Genomic DNA, 16,699 nt, shown 5'->3' on the forward strand with positions numbered 1-16,699 from the left:
TGGTGTGGGCAGCACGGGGAACTGGCAATCTGGGGTGGGGTGAGACACGTGGGGTGGTCAGGTCCCCAGCTCTTCTACTTCTTAGCTGTCATCCAGACTCACCACGCCTCAGTCTCCACATCTGAGAAGTGGGTAGGGAGTCTATACCTACTTCAGCACGTTTATTAGGAAGGCAAAGGGACATATGAGGTCAAAGTGCCTGCTATTGTGTGGCTGCTCAGAAAGAGTTTAACGCACCTGGCATCTCTTCCCTTTTCTCCCAAATATTTTTCACTCTAATTAGAGCGACCACTCTTGAGCTCCTAATAGTAATATTAACTCCTCCTGATGTTTACTGGGGGCCTGCTATGTGTCAGGCACTGTCCTGTGCACTTTCCATGTCTTACCGCACTTAGTCTTCACAATCACCTTGTAAGGCAGGGTTGTTATTATTCTCATTTTCCAGAGAGGAAGCAGGTTCAGAGAGATACAGTGACTTCTCTGAGATCACACAGCCTCTACGTGGCAAACCTGGGATGTGAAGCATCTGTTGACTTTCGGGAGCCCCATGATCCCCGAGAGGGCTGTTCAAAGGCAGACTGCTGGGCCCCACCCCCAAGTTTCCGATGCAGCGAGTCTGGGGTGGAGCCTGAGAACTTGCATTTCCAACCAGTTCCCAGGTGCTGCTGCTGCTGCGGGCCCTGGAGCACACTCTAGTTAGGCGTGTTGTGTCACGTCCAGCCTATTACAATAGGCTCGATTCAAAGAACTTGAAGTCTAGAACAGTTCACTTAGCACTTGGCACATCCACTTTCATCCATTTTAAAGGTGCAAAAAGTAACTAGAAGCAATAAAGGAGCAGAAAGAAGGACAGAATTAGCTCTGTTCTAACCCATTACTTAGAGAGATGGCTTTTTGTTAGACATGATTGTATAATAGAAGCTTTCTGGATTAACTAACTCCCTGGATTAAGACGTTACTGGACCCTGGCGGGTGTGGCTCCGTTACTTGGGCATCGTCCTATGCACAGAGAGGTTGCTGGTTCATTCCCCATCGCTGGCTTGATTCCCATCTAGGCTGGAGGCTGGGTCCCCGGTAAGGGGCACCGACCAGTGTTTCTCTCTTTCTCTCCCTCTGCCTCTCTAAAATCAATAAAAATATATTTTTAAAAATGAATAAAAATAAAGTCAATTAAAAAGAAAGAGCCCAGCTGGGGTGGCTCAGTGGTTGAGCATCGATCTACGAACCAGGAGGTCAGGGTTCGATTCCCAGTCAGGGCAAAGCCCGGGTTGTGGATTCGATCCCCAGTGTGGGGTGTGCAGGAGGCAGCCGATCAATGATTCTCTCTCATCATTGATGTTTCTATCTCTCTCTCTCTCCCTTTCCCTTTCTCTCTGAAATCAATAAAAATATCTTCTAAAAAAAAGAAAGAAAGCCCTGACCAGTTTGGCTCAGTGGATAGAGTGTCAGCCTGCGGACTGAAGGGTCCCGGGTTTGATTCCGGTCAAGGGCATGCACCCTGGTTGCGGGCACATCCCCAGTAGGGAGTGTGCAGGAGGCGGCTGATCAATGTTTCTCTCTCATCGATGTTCCTAACTCTCTGTCCCTCTCCCTTCCTCTCTGTGGAAAATCAATAAAATATATATTTAAAAAAGAAAGAAAGAAAGGAAGAACGGAAGGAAGGAAGGAAGGAAGGAAGGAAGGAAGGAAGGAAGGAAGGAATGAAGAAAAAAAGATGGAGCAAAGCCCCAGCTTGAGCCAGGATGGCCATATCATATGAGCCAAAAATAAACTTTTGTTGTAAGCCACTAAGGGTGGGAGGAGCTAATGGCCTAGACAACTAAAGACTATTGGGTAGGGATGAAGATGAAATTCTAATAATCTGGACAATGAGGACCTTCAGATCTACATCAACTTTGAAGAAGCCCAAACTAGAATTCAGGGGAGTGTTTCCTGCAGGAAAGATGTGGGGGAACACCAACCAGCTGACTCAGATCAGACTCAGAAAAAAGGCTTGGCCTTACATCAAAAGATTGGTGAGTTAATCCTGCCAGACCTGAGGCCCTGAACCTAACTGTCCCCTATACCTGGGCTCCTGAGCATTAAAGAGAAAAAACCAACATGATATAGAAAAATGTTAGTTACATGCAAACAAGTGGTTAGAATAAGATGGAACTTGGAGACATTGTAGAAAATAGGTCTACCTTTCATCTAGCGCCAATATTCCACCTTTGTGTGGAAATTACCGAAAAATCGGTACAGCGGTCTGGTAGGGTTAATATACAGCAATGGGTTTTTAGGTTACAATAGAATATTTAGATCCTTTTGTAGTTCATGAGGGTGACTCTTATGTGAGATGTGCCTCCCTCAAACCTTGTTAGGAAATGCACATTACCTCTCTAATATATTAAAAAATTATATATTTATTTTTTAAAAATATATATATTTCTATTGATTTCAGAGAGGAAGGGAGAGGGAGAGAGACAGAAACATCAATGATGAGAGAGAATCATGGATCGGCTGCCTCCTGCACGCCCCACACTTGGGATCGAGTCGGCACCCCGGGCATGTGCCCCAACAGGGAATGGAACCGTGACCTCCTGGTTCGTAGGTGGATGCTCAATCACTGAGCCATGCTGGTCAGGCAGTTTCCCATCTTTAAGTAGTTCAAAGCTAAGATTCTCCTCCTTAGGCAAATGGACAGATATTCATACTCCTATGCTGTATTTCTGTGTGCACATAGACTATACTTTTGAGCGCTCACTATGGACTCCTCAGCAGAGGGTGACCCATGGAGCCCTGAGTGGGGAATCCCCTGCATTCGAGGATCTGGGGTCTCTTCCCGCTCCCATGTTAAAATTGTAATGCGAACAATAGCAACAACAATAATGATGGGACCCAGAAGGTTTTGGACGCTGACTCTGGACCAGGCACTAAGCCAAGAGCTTCACCTCATTTCATCTTGTCACAGCCCCATGGCGCAGCCAGTAGTGTTATCCTCTCTGTTCTGCAGATAAAGAAAATGAGGCTGATAGGGACTAAACTTGCTCAGGTCTCACAGCCAGAAAGTAGGGTCATTGGCTTCCCATTGAGCCCTGTAGACACCAAAGCTCCCACACTCTCCCACCTCCATTCCAGGGAAGTGTAATCATATGACCTTCATGTGGCTCTTTCAAGGCCAAACTCAAGTGGCTGCATTTGAAGAACATATTACAGTGCTGGCAACCGTCACTCACTCATTCATTCAACAATCATGTTTGAACACCTCCTGTGTGCCAGGCACAGACTGGCTGATGGGGCGTCATAGTGATTGATCATGATCCTTGACTTCAAGGAGCCCCAATTTATTTATTTATTTATTTATTATTTTTATTGATTTCAGAGAGGAAGAGAGAGGGAAAGATAGAAACATCAACAATGAGAGAGAATCATTGATCAGCTGTTTCCTGCATGCCCCACACTGGGGATTGAGCCCACAACTTGGGCATGTGCTCTGACCGGGAATTGAGCCATGACCTCCTGGTTCATAGGTTGATGCTCAACCACCGAGTCATGCCAGCGGGCAAGGAGCCCCATTTGTTGTATCGTTCCTCTGATGCCTCCCACACCAGATGCATGGTGTGAGCTGTTACAATGCAGATTCTCAGGCCCTACTAAAAACTCTGAATCAGATTCTCTGAGGTTGGAGCCTGGGAACGTGCCTCTTACAACTCCCCAGATGACTTACAGACACTGAGTGTGGGAACCCCTGGATGAAGGGTAAGGCGACCTAGACAAGCAAACAAGCAATCATTACACAGAGAAAAGTGCTCTATACAGATTATGGGGTTGCCAGGGAAGGCTTCTTGGAGGAGGTGACCTTTAAGATGAGACCTGAGGGGTGAGTAAGAGTGAAAAGACCAATAAGAAGGGGAAGAGACACAGCCAGGAGGAAGCCAGTCTCTGCCCTTAGGGAGTTCACAGGAGTGGGAGGAGGGCAAGGGGCAGGAGAGGGGGGAGCAGCAAAACAAAGTGATGGGCCCAGGGGGCTGTGGAAACTCGGAAGAGGCCCCTGATGCAGCCTGAGGAGTCAGCGGGACTCGGGTTTTCCAGCGCTTTCTCAGATACAAGCTTCCACTTCATCCCTGTGGGATGGAGAGCACGGGTGTGGTAGGGAATCAGGGCTGGTGGGGAGGAGGTGTGGTCTCCAGGACGTCAGCCGCCTCTTATCAGCCGACTAATGGTGGGTGGAAGCCCAATCCTCCCTCCTCTAATCTGGATGCTGTTTTCACCTCCATTGTCAATGCTAAGCCTTTGTTTGTTTGAACTAAGTCCTTCTATCTAGAGTCCTCAGTACCAGCAGTCAATGGTGACATTTGAATAATCGGAGAATTCCTTTGTAATGGGACCCGGAGAACACCTGCTTCCTAGGTCCACCCTTTCACAAAGGAATCGCAGGAGTTCTTCCTCTTGGAATAACCTTCACGCCACACCCCACACCATGACTCATCATCAGGGGCAGGAGGACCTGGCCTGGCCAGCGTGGATTCGGATCCCCTCACAGCCACTGGCTGTCCCCTTCCCATGCCTCAACTTCCTCCTCTGACAAGAGGCTATAGGAGCACCGACTACATATGTCCACAGAGCTGTTTAAAGAATGGAATGAATTTTCCTATGAAATGCTTAGAAGAGTGCCTGGCACTCAGTAGGACTTCAGAAAACGTTGGGTATGACCACCTGACTAACCTCCACAGGCTGGGCTGGGTGAGTGTCTCTTTGAAAAGCTCACCCTCAAGGCCTTTGAGGGGCCCCTCTGATCCCCCCCCCCTCCCGTGCCTGGTCTTTGCCCGAGCCTCTCCCTGAAACCACTTCTGCGTCTTTTAATCAAGCTGGAGCCCCGGGGACCAAATGGAAATAATAAAGCTTTTTGTAGGGAAAAGAAAAGAAAATGTTGAGTATTATTCAGGCCCCAGGAAGAGTGCAAAGTGTTGAAGATACAACAACAAAAGAGAAGTTAAATATTCTTATGTAACAAAGTAAATTAAAAAGAAACAACACCACCATTACGATTTGTGCTATTAAAAATATGAGCCATGCCGAAACCGGTTTGGCTCAGTGGATAGAGCGTCGGCCTGCGGACTGAAGGGTCCCAGGTTCGATTCCGGTCAGGGGCATGTACGTGGGTTGCGGGCACGTCCCTGGTGGGAGATGTGCAGGAGGCGGCTGGTCGATGTTTCTTTCTCATCGATGTTTCTAACTCTCTATCTCTCTCCCTTCCTCTCTGTAAAAAATCAATAAAATATATATATTTTTTTTTAATATATTTTATTGATTTTTCACAGAGAGGAAGGGAGAGAGATAGAAAGTTAGAAACATCGATGAGAGAGAAACATCGATCAGCTGCCTCCTGCACATCTCCCACTGGGGATGTGCCCGCAACCCAGGTACATGCCCTTGACCATAATCGAACCCGGGACCCTTCGGTCTGCCGGCCGACGCTCTATCCACTGAGCCAAACCGGTTTCGGCAATAAAATATATTTTAAAAAATATGATACTTGCTATAAAGAAAGTAGGGCTGATATTTAAGGGGGAAGCACACTATGGGGACAAGCAGGGGGAAGAGGTTCCAGGGAGAAGGCACAGCAGTTGCAAAGGCCGGGGTGGGGTGAGGCTGCGACCCTCTCCTGACTGTCACCATTTTACAGGTGAAGAAGGAGGCCCTGAGGAAGCAAAGGACTCGAGCGAAGGGCACACAGGAACCCTTGGAGGCAAGATTTGGACCTGGATTTAGTCTGATCAGAAATTTGATCAAATGTTTTAATTTTATATCAGGGTTCAAGTTCATTCAATGTTCACAAACTTGAATGAAGACCTGAGGTCAGATTTAAGCATGAGAGCAGCCTCCATCACTGGCGAGGTTTTAATAGGCCGCCTCTCCACCAGAGTCATGTGGGCCGCCCTGGCCGGTAGCTCGATTGGTTAGATCATCGTCCCGATAGCCAAGGTTTCGGGTTTGATCCTTCATCAGAGCACACCCAAGAAGCAACCAGTGAATGCATAAATAAGTGGAACCACAAATCGATGTTTCTCTTTCTTTTCCTTCCTCTCTCTAATATCAATTTTTTAAATATATTTTATTGATTTTTTACAGAGAGGAAGGGAGAGGGTTAGAGAGTGAGAAACATCGATGAGAGAGAAACATCAATCAGCTGCCTCCTGCACACTCCCCACTGGGGATATGCCTGCAACCAAGGTACATGCCCTTGACCGGAATTGAACCCGGGACCCTTGAGTCCGCAGGCTGATGCTCTATCCACTGTGCCAAACCAGTTAGGGCTAATATCAATTTTTTTTTTTTAAGTTAGTGAAATGAGGATTGGCAAGAGCACTCCGGAGGGCACAGCATGAGCAAAGGCCCCAAGGTTGAAAAGGGCTTAGCATATTTCAGAGACAAAAGTCTAGCTGGCGGATGCATGAGGCATCCTTAGAAAACATGGTTGAGGTAGGCAGTGACTGTACCTTTTAGGACCTTGGAGGCCAGAGTAAGATGTTTGGGTTTATCCTCAGGGAACAGGCAGCTGCTGACGGCTTGCAAAGGGGCGTGGTGGTATGGGCAGATCTGCACTTTAGAAGGATCAGCCAGGCCGCTGTGGGGGGAATAGATTGGAGATGGTGAAGCTGTAAGGAGAGAGCCCAGCCTGGAAGCGTGGCCATGACTGAGCAGGGATGGAGAGGATTAGAGAGAAGGTTCAATCCCCCCACCCCCAACAAAAAAAAATCCTCTATTTATCAAGGTCCTCATCCTGCCTGCCCCATCCCTAAGAGCTCCCAGTATAGTGTTGGTTTTAAAGCCCCATTTGCACAGGTTTTCAGTGACTCAGAATGCTCTTGAAAAAAATAAAATAATAAAATAAACGTAAAATCCACTTGGTGCTTGATTGAATGTGAGAATGAAAGAGGAGACAATAAGAAAAACTGACTCCTGGTTTGTTCACTTGGGGACTGGGTGGATGTGGCGCCATTATAAGGCTACCTACCCAATGACAAGAGACGCCTGAAATGAATAGCCTAGTAGGAGGGCCGGGCATGGAAACAACCATCCATCTCACAGGGTTCAATGAAAAGTGCTAAAACAGAGATGCTGGCAGGGCCTCCGGGGGCAGGGAGGCGGGAGGGGTAGATCCTGGTTGGGGAGCCTCACAGGGTAAAGAGATCACAATAGATGGGGCAGCTGGAGAGAAGCAGGAGCCAGCAGACCGGCAAGATGACGACAGGATGTGGATCGTGGAGAAGGCCTAGATGGTTGACACAGAAAGTGGGTGGAGGTGCCCCTGGAGGCCCTACCCGCCAATCCAAGAAGCCTGCCTCTCTAAGCGAGGGCACTGCCTCTCTAAGCCACAATGGCCCTGCTGTGTAAGATGGGGTGCTAACACCCCTCCCTCCCCAAATCCAAGAGCTACTGGGTGCGGGCAGTTAGTCACCTGGCCAGGCCCTTGCCCTGGGAGGTATGTTATGAAGATAAATATTGTCAGGACAGCCTCTCTCTCTGTCTCCTGGCCCAGGGGGCCTTTCAGCCTCTCCTCTCTGCTCCCCACTGGGGGTGGGGGGTTGGTAGAGTTGGAGGGGCATTAGGAAGAGAAGTTTTCTCCTCTTGTTCTAATCTAGGGAAGAGTCAGGAGAAGGCTCAGGGGCAAGGCCTTAACAAGGAGTCTGGCCTGGCTCTCTTCACCCGCCTCGAGATTCCACCGCCCTCTTCCTTCAAGGATCCCGAGACCCGATCGCCACGTTGAAGGTCGCAGGCAGGGCGCACATGTGGAGCCTGCCACCCACAGGTAGCGAGCGGGACTGCAGGCGCGGGCGCGAGAGAACCCCACCCCGTCACCGTTCTGCCAGGGCGCTCAGGGCCAGGGGTCCCTGCCGCCCTGGTTGGGCTTACAGTCTAAGCGACGAATACCAGCAACACAAGTGCTGGTAGCCAATATTATTGATTTCAGAGAGGGAAGGGTGGAGAAGTATCAATGATGAGAGAATCATCGATGAGCTGCCTCCTGCACGCCCCACGCTGGGGATCGAGCCTACAACCCCCGCATGTGCCCTGACTGGGAATCCAACCATGACCTTCTGGTTCATAGGTCCACGCTCAACCATGCTGGCCGGCCGGGCTGAATACCTTTGTTCTTTTTTTTTTTTTTTTTAAATATATTTTATTGATTTCTCACAGAGAGGAAGGGAGAGAGATAGAGAGTTAGAAACATCGATGAGAGAGAAACATCGATCAGCTGCCTCCTGCACATCTCCCACTGGGGATATGCCCGCAACCCAGGTACATGCCCTTGACCGGAATCGAACCTGGGACCTTTCAGTCCGCAGGCCGACGCTCTATCCACTGAGCCAAACCGGTCTCGGCAATACCTTTGTTCTTGACACAAGTAATATATATTCATTGTAAAAAAAATTTAAAAGAAAATTAAAAGCCAAACATAACTTTCGTTAACATGTGAGAATAACCCTTACAGTATTTTTCTATGCATTTACAAAAATGAAAACACATGTCATAATATTTTGTAGCCTGCTTTGTTGGGTTTAACAGCTTTATTGAGATACATTTCTCATACTACACAGCCAATTAAAAAATTTTAGTGATTGATTTTTTATAGAGAGAGGTAGGTGAGAGAGAAAGAGAGAGAGAGAGAGAGAGAGAGAGAGAGAGAGACGTTGATTTGTTGTTCCACCATTTATGCATTCACTGGTTGCTTCTTGTATGTGCCTTGACTAGGGATGGAACCTGCAACCTTGGTGTATGGGGAGAATGCTCTAACCAACTGAGCTACCCGGGCCAGGGCCTGTCCAATTTGTTTTTAACTTAATGTAACGGTAGATGATGGATAATAATATATATGAATTGCTATTTGTGAAGCAAGGGACTAAGTGTTTTTACACACATCATCAATATTCAGTCCTCTCAGCATCCTTAGAAGGTAGGTGCTATGATTTACCTATTGTCTGACGGTAAGGCAAAGGTGTGAAAGTATCTTCATACTGAAAAACAAGGCAGGCAACGCCACAGGATATAACAATTTATTACAGGGCTATTGACTTATGGGAATGTAAGGTTGGAGCAGACAAGTGCCCAGCAATGCTGTACAAATTATTTTCTGCTACCAGGCCCCTGTTGCAGTACTTTTTAAAAAATGGAATAACTCGGGTACTAATGATTGACAAGACCAAAGGACAAAGAATTCAGTACGCGCCAGGTGCCATACCTCCTGCTGGTCTTGTGATGGATGGTTATAATCAATACTATAAGAATAGCATGTATCTCATAGTAGTGTTGTAATGACCAAATGAATACATGGGAAGAGCTCAGTACATAGTAAATGCTTAATAAATGTTAGCTATCTCTTTTATCCTGTTAAATCCCTGTAGTAACTTCAATTCACCAGTGAAACTCTAAGAGGTGACTTGACTTGCCCATGATTCATAGCTAAGCAGCGGACCCGGGACTTGAGCTTGCTGCGAAGGCCTATGCTGTGCTGCCTCCCATTGCAGACTCCATCACACTGGTTGTAATAGCTGTTTACTTGTCAGCCTCTCCCTCTTGGTTGGGTGTGCCAGGAGGGTCACTGCTATCGTGTCACCCCAGCCCAATGACACGTTTGAGACCCTCACTGAATTTGTGATGCTGAGCAGCTCAGACAAGTTAGAGGGTTGAGTGGTGGTCACAACACCCTGGCTTCGCCTGCAGCCTGCATGGAAAATGCCTCAGTGCCTTCTCCTAGAATTCGTCTCTTGGTGGACAAATATTTACCGGTCCAGGACTCGGAGGAGCTCTTTGCTGGGAGAAACCACAGTAGAAGTAGCAGACAGGAGGCCTCAGATAAGCTTTCCCTTGGGCAAGCCCTGGCCTTGGCGAGGCAGCCTCCCCCGGTCTCACGCCAACGCCTCCCCCATCAGTAGCTATCCATAGCATTGAGGTGCCCACACACCAGCTCCCTGTTTCAAGGAACCCAAGCGTCAGAGAGAGCCTTAGTAGGTTCAGAATGAGTGTAAATATCACCAGCTGCCAGAGAGGATGACGTCAAAGCCAGGGCTGGCCGGCCATGGCCTTGGGGCAGCTCCCTGCACAGAGAGGCCTGATTCCCCGGGAGTCACAGTGAAGGAGGGGGAGGGGCAGCACAAGCTGGGAACACATTTGATGGTTGCGTCCATTATCAAGGATCCCATGACTCGGAGTATTTTTCTTAGCAAACCCACTGAAGTCAGAAACGGAATCGTTTTCCTTCTCTTGCTGTTCCCTACATAGAGCATCTGAACAGCGTGAGCTTGACAGGGTGACCTGTTGGAGTTGACATCCTTCCAGCTAAAACAAAGTCTGTATGGCTTTGAGGTTAAAAAAATTGATTTGAGCCCTAGCCGGTTTTGCTCAGTGGGTAGAGCATCGGCCTGTGGATCAAAGGGTCCCGGGTTCAATTCTGGTCAAGGGCAGGTACCTTGGTTGCAGGCTCCTCCCCCGCCCGGGCCCTGGTTGGGGCCCGTGCAAGAGGCAACCAGTTGATGTGTTTCTCTCACATCGATGTTTCTCTCTTCCACTCTCCCTAAAAATCAATGGAAAAATATCCTCGGGTGAGGATTAACCAAAACCAAAACAAAAACTTAGTTCATGAAGGAAGACAGACAATAAACCAATACATATTTACTATGTCAGGTGGTGGGAAGTACTATGAAGATAGATAAGGCACAGTAAGGAGAATAAAGTGTCAGGGTCGAGAGGAATTATTTCATTTCGGGATAGTCTAGGAAGGCCTTTCTGATAAGATGACTTCTGAGCAGACCCCTGGGTGAAATAAAGCAGCAATTCATGGGGCTCTCTGGAGGTGAACTCTTCCAGACAGAGAAATGAGCATGTCTCAGCGTCCTGAGTGAGGCAGGGGAATGCCTGGAATGTGCAAGGAAACGCAAGAAGGCCAGGGTAAGCTGGAGTGAAGTGGGCAAGGGGGTGGGTGGAAGGGATGATGCCAGAGAGGTGACTGGGGGCAGGTAGCCTACTGTAAGGACTTGGACATTTACTTTGAGGGCGATGGGAGCTATTGGAAGATTCTGAGCAGAGAAGGAAGATGGTCTGACAGGCTTAAAGGATCCCTCTGGCTGCCATGTAGAGAATAGACGGTGGGGGACCAGGTAGCAGGGAGACCATTTAGGAAGTTGCTGCAATTGTCCAAGTGAGAGAGAACACCTTTGATTAAATTAGTAGCCATAGGTAGTAAGAAGGGGTCAAATTTTGGATATGTCTGAAGGAAGAGCTGTCAGGATTTGTAGATGGATTGTAGTGTGTGTGTGTGTGTGTGTGTGTGGTGGGGGGTGGAGTAGTGGAGGTTGGGAGAGAAGCTAAAGATGACTCCATGTGTTTAACTTGAGAAATGGAGTGGCCATTTACTGAAGTGGGGAAGACAATTTGAGCACAAAATAAGTGCTCAATAAATATTAGTTATTTTTTGTATTGACGATTTTGGTTTCCTGGGTTGTCTAAACTCAGCGACCCAAGGCTTTGCAAATGCTGAGCACACCTGGCAATGACACCGTAGGACCGTAGGCATTATGCCTGAACATGAACTCTGTGCCCAGCGCCATAGACAGGATCTTTACTTAGCAGTACCAGCCTGCACGCATACGACAGCCCTATGAGAAAACGAATATTTGTTGAATTTTTAATATATTTCAGGCATTGAGCACTTTTCACTTAATCCTGTCTCCACCACTGGAATGTAAGCTGCCAGAGAGAGAGATCTTATAGCTCTGGTGTACTACTGCGCATGCTTGGAACACAGTGAGAACATTAGTTAATGTTTATTAAATGAAACGTATTGTAGATGGAGGGTGAGTAACTTCCTAAGGTAGAGCTGGGTTTCAATAAATATTTGTTGGATAATAATTATGTGTTGGATAAAAATGAGTGTTACATTCCCATTTAAGAAAAGAGGAAACAGCAGGTGGCAGATGAGAGATTGGAACCCAGGATTTCCTGATGCCTGAACTTGAACCCTTTCCAAGGCCACACTCCGGGGCCTCACACACACTCTGGTGACTCTGATTACTCACATGCAAAACCCCAGGCTTCCCAGAGAAAGATCTAACGCTCCGCCGGACTGTGAAGCTCTAGTAATACGATCCTAAGTTTTTGTATTCATGAAATGCATGACCTTAAAGTATTCGCTTTATCTAACTTGACCAAGGTCACGCAGATTGCCAGGGAAGGAACCGAGATGGGAACCAGTCTTCCCACACCGGTGTGCCTGCTTGTCTCCCCATTCAGGGTCTCTGCAAAAGTCCTTCATGTACTTTATGGGAATTCTCCCCCCAACATTGTCTGCTAAACAGTGTGTTAAGAGCAGGTGCATTTGGGGGGGGGAAGGGTTCATAGTTTTCATGACATTCTTTATATATATATAAAATTTACTTCAGAGAGGAAGGGAGAGAAACATCAATGATGAAAGAGAATCATTGACGGCTGCCTCCTGCACGCCCCCTACCGGGCATGTGCTCTTAACTCGAATTGAACCCGGACCCCTCAGGCCGAGGGCCGCTGCTCTAGCCACTGTGGCACACTGGCTAGGCCTAGGGCTTTCATTATATTCTTAAAGGTGCTTATGATCAAAAAGTTTACTTCTATCTCATGTATCTATTTTCTTAAACTTTTATTTTCAAAGCTGTTTTTAGCTGAGTACAAGGAAGAAAAATGAAGAAATGATGGGGGCGGGGGTTGGCGAGCCAGAATATTAAAGCAGACGCCAACTTTTCATTCCCGTTGCTATTCATTCATTCAGCAGATTTTTGCTGAGCACCTGCTCGGTTCCAGGCGCCATTCCAGAGTCTCGGGATGCTGCGGTGGGGCCACCTCTTGGCGTCGGGGTTTACAGTCTATCAAGGGCGACGGACAAAATAATAATGCCGACGGCGACTGCGTCAGGCGCCATGAAAAAGTGACGTAGGGTCCAAGAGAAGCGGTTTGTGTTGCCCACGAACTCCAACGATGCCAGGGTGCCCTCCACAGACCTTGCTTTTGCGCTGAGCTTCCCCGGTGTGGTCGGCGGGAGGCGCAGCACGCACGGCCCCTTCCGCCCTCGGCTCCCGGCTCCCCACTAGGACGCGGCCGACCGTGAGGAGAGTGCGCATGCTCCTCGGTTAAAGGCACCGCCCAATAGGAACTGCCTCTGAGGTGGAGTCCCGCCTCCACAGCGCGTCCTTCTGCTTCCGCTTCCGGCGTTGGGAGGGCTCGGTAAAAAGATGGCGACTGCGGCTGCGGCTCGGGTTGCTGGGCTGCTGGGCCGGTTGCGGCCCCAGCTGGCGCGGCCCATGTCGAGTGGCGCCCACGGCGAGGAGGGCTCAGGTACGGGGGCGGCGGGGGGCGGGGCTGGCCCGGCGGCGGCGAGGCGGGCGGCCTGTGACCTTGGCGTGCGGCCTTGGGGGGGAGGGGGAGGCCGGACGGGCCGCCGCGGGCTCAGCCGTGCGCCCCCGCAGCTCGCCTGTGGAAGTCCCTCACCTACTTCGTGGCGCTGCCCGGGGTGGCCGTGAGCATGCTGAACGTCTTCCTCAAGTCGCGCCACGGGGAGCACGAGCGGCCCGAGTTCGTCGCCTACCCGCACCTCCGCATCAGGACCAAGGTACGCCCTGCACTCGTGGAGGGTCCGTCCCCCTTCCGTTCCGAACGCCCCCGTCCAAGTTCTTGCTTTTCTAAAAGCGCGGCGTCCATTCCAGGCGCCTACCGTTTCTCGTGAAATAACCCCCAGTGGTGGTTTTCTTGGGTTTTACGGAAGGGAACCTGGGCGGGGGGTCGGGGTGACGGGGGATGTCGCTTCTCAGTTTCTTCCGAGCCCTGCAGGAAGTGGCTTCCGGTTTTCCTCTTCCGATCCACCGGCCTCTGCCTTCCGCCTGCTCGGAAGCAGTTGTCGTCTGTGTAGGACGTGTCGTGGGGGAACCTGCTTAGCCCGGCGCAGTCGGCACGGGCTCCCCGTTCTGAGAGCTGGGCGCCTGGCGGGCCCCGGCTGCCTGAGGAAGAGACCGGCCCTGTCCGCTCTCCTGCAGGCTGTGTGTCTTCTCGGCTGGGCTGTGCTGTGGCTGTGGCTGTAGCTGTCATCACCGCTTGCTCTCCGTTGTTTGCTGTATTTTTTTTTAATACATTTTTATTGGTTTTAGAGAGAAAGGGAGAGAGAGAAACATCCATGATGAGAGAGAATCATGGATGGGCTGCCTCCTGCAAGTCTCCCACTGGGGATCGAGCCCACAACCCAGCCATGTACCTTGACCGGAATCGAACCCGGGACCTTTCAGTTTGCAGGCCGACGCTCTATCCACTGAGCCAAACCGGCTAGGGCAATTTGCTGTATTCTTGGCAAGAGCCCCTCTGGTTCTTTCATAACTGTTACATCACTTAGTCCAGGTGGGACTGGCCTCATGGAGATGAAGTAGATTCTTAGGTTCAGAAAGAATTTGTTTTGTTTTCTTTTTTGAGTCTTTGAGCCCCACTCCACCCTCGTACAGTAGAATTAGAAGTCATACAGCAAGGTTTCTCCGCCTCAGACCTGTTGACATTTAGAACTGGGTCATCCTTGTGGGGAGCCGGCTGTCCTCAGTTGTAGGCTATTTAGCAGCATCCTTGACCTCTACCCACTAGATGCCAGTAGTTCCCCATCCTGCCTCAGATGTCTCCAGATACTGATTGATTGCCTAGTGTCCCTGGAATGGCAAAATCATCCTGGGTTGGAAACCACGATCCAAGAGCAATGCTTTTGAAAGGTACCATGGGAGTATCTTCTTCCCACGACCACCTCTGCCATTCCCATACAGGTGATTGAGGGTTACACTTTCATAAACACAACACGGATATACCTACCAGGGAGAGGTTTATGAATAACAGACTTACGCTTTCTTTTCCTGTTACCTACTTTATGTCAGTGGTTAAAGGACCAATTTCCATTTTGTCTTATATATTATCTGTCAGTTACCCTATTTTAAGCAGTCCATGGCAGTGGGGTTTCTGAATTTTCTGGAATGTCCTAATTGACGTCTTCATTCCACAGCCCTTCCCCTGGGGAGATGGTAACCATACTCTATCCCATAATCCTCATCTGAATCCACTGCCAACTGGCTATGAAGGTGAATAAAGAGCACCTGGACCACTACCCAGTGGGGACCACAGCACTGGTTTGGACCATACTCTGCACACAGACCAGAAAAGTGTATGGGACCTTAAGCTGACTTCTTTCCTGAGGTAAAATGACTATATAATATACTGGTCTTCCATCTCTTTGCTATGGCAGGAGATAGCTTAAATAAATAACAGGTTGGTCATGAGCTGAGAGTTGCATTCTTTGGTGGTGGTTTTCCCTCGGAAATTAGCATTAATGTTATTTCTGTTGCTGCAGTGAGGCCTCTGAATAATGGGGTTTATAACAGGCCTGTCTTTGGTTTCTTGTGCCGAGGGTATCCTATTGAAAAAAAAGCTAATATGCACATTGTCCCCTTGACCAGGAGTTCAACCAGGGGGCTGGGCCAGCTGGCCAACCACCCGCGGCCCCTTCCATGGTTGCTCTGGCCCAATCGGCCCAGATAGGGGTGGGCCGGCCAGACCCCACCCATGCACAAATTCATGCACTGGGCCTCTAGTGTAACATAAAGCAAAAGGAATGGTGCTAAGTATCAAGATTGGGTCCCGCATGGCCAGCAGAATGGCTGCAGTTTCACTTAAAAAGGTTTCTGATTCTCGAGAGGAAGTGCTTCCTGTATCTCAGCATTTTCCTATCCCTTTCTGTCAGCATTTGCTGCAGGATACTAATTGGCCTGATCATTTCCTCTGGAGGTGTCAGGTTCTCACCCCGGGGTCATCTCTCAGCACCCTGAAGGTTGTTAGGGTCAAAAACCTTTGGAAAAATAAAGGCAGCTTCTTTGAAGTAGCTGAGATAGTTGAAGGGTGAAGTCAAAATAACATGAGGAACAACAACAAAAAGTATTTTCTCAATAGCAATTACAATAAAAGAACATGATTGGCCTGGAGCTCATTTTATTCTCAAGGCTCAACCAGACAGTTTTGTGGTAAGATTTAGGAAGTTGCACCGTTTTTGGTGTTAACACATACAGTCCTATAGTCAACTGGTACTGCACAAAGGTGAGGCACATAGGAACATGGGGTGTGGAAACCATTGACAGTTAAGAAAAGAATCCGTGTTATCTTTGCCATTTTGTGATCTAGCCACACCCTGTGCTTCGCCATAGAACTGTTTGTGCTTGTGGCCAGTGGGAGTTCAGGACATGGACTTATCTTCAGCTTGCTGTCTGGCCCCCTCAGCTGGGTTCCAAATATCTCTTGTAATCCTTGTAGAATGGACATGAAACCATCAAAATATAAATGCAGGATGTTTTGAAATGACCGTAAGGACTGATCGCATTAAATAGGAAGTAGTGTGCTCGCTTCGGCAGCACATGTACTAAAATTGGAATGATACAGAAAAGATTAGCATGGCCCTTGCGCAAGGATGACATGAAAATTCGTGAAACATTCCATATTAAAAGATAATAAAAAATCAGTATGAAGTAGTAATTGGTAAATTGGAGAGAACAGAATTTAGGCCACCTTTCAATCAAGTTTCAGACTATTGAATCAAATTACTCAAGCAGTTTTGGGAACTACATGACATTCTAGGGCAGCGGTCGCCAACCAGTGGTCTGCAGACCACTACTGGCCCGTG

General features: G+C 48.7%; 1 protein-coding gene, 1 non-coding gene and 1 pseudogene across 2 annotated transcripts; all 3 read left to right on the plus strand.

Moving 5' to 3' along the window:
• The first annotated feature begins 2,298 nt into the window (after window positions 1–2,298).
• LOC118678699 lies at window positions 2,299–2,384 on the plus strand (annotated as a pseudogene).
• Window positions 2,385–13,183: 10,799 nt separating this feature from the next.
• LOC118678114 (cytochrome c oxidase subunit 6A1, mitochondrial) lies at window positions 13,184–15,233 on the plus strand. Its single transcript, XM_036353222.1, has 3 exons — window positions 13,184–13,344; window positions 13,476–13,618; window positions 15,035–15,233. The coding sequence occupies exons 1-3, from the start codon at window positions 13,242–13,244 to the stop codon at window positions 15,116–15,118; spliced, it is 330 nt and encodes a 109-aa protein (XP_036209115.1). The 5' UTR covers window positions 13,184–13,241; the 3' UTR covers window positions 15,119–15,233.
• A 1,181-nt stretch (window positions 15,234–16,414) lies between these two features.
• LOC118678668 lies at window positions 16,415–16,521 on the plus strand. The gene has a single exon (XR_004974962.1). It is a non-coding gene; the product is annotated as a U6 spliceosomal RNA (small nuclear RNA).
• The last annotated feature ends 178 nt before the right edge of the window (window positions 16,522–16,699 follow it).

This window comes from Myotis myotis, unplaced genomic scaffold (genome assembly GCF_014108235.1).
Source record: "Myotis myotis isolate mMyoMyo1 unplaced genomic scaffold, mMyoMyo1.p scaffold_m19_p_20, whole genome shotgun sequence".
NCBI classification, from domain to species: domain Eukaryota; kingdom Metazoa; phylum Chordata; class Mammalia; order Chiroptera; family Vespertilionidae; genus Myotis; species Myotis myotis.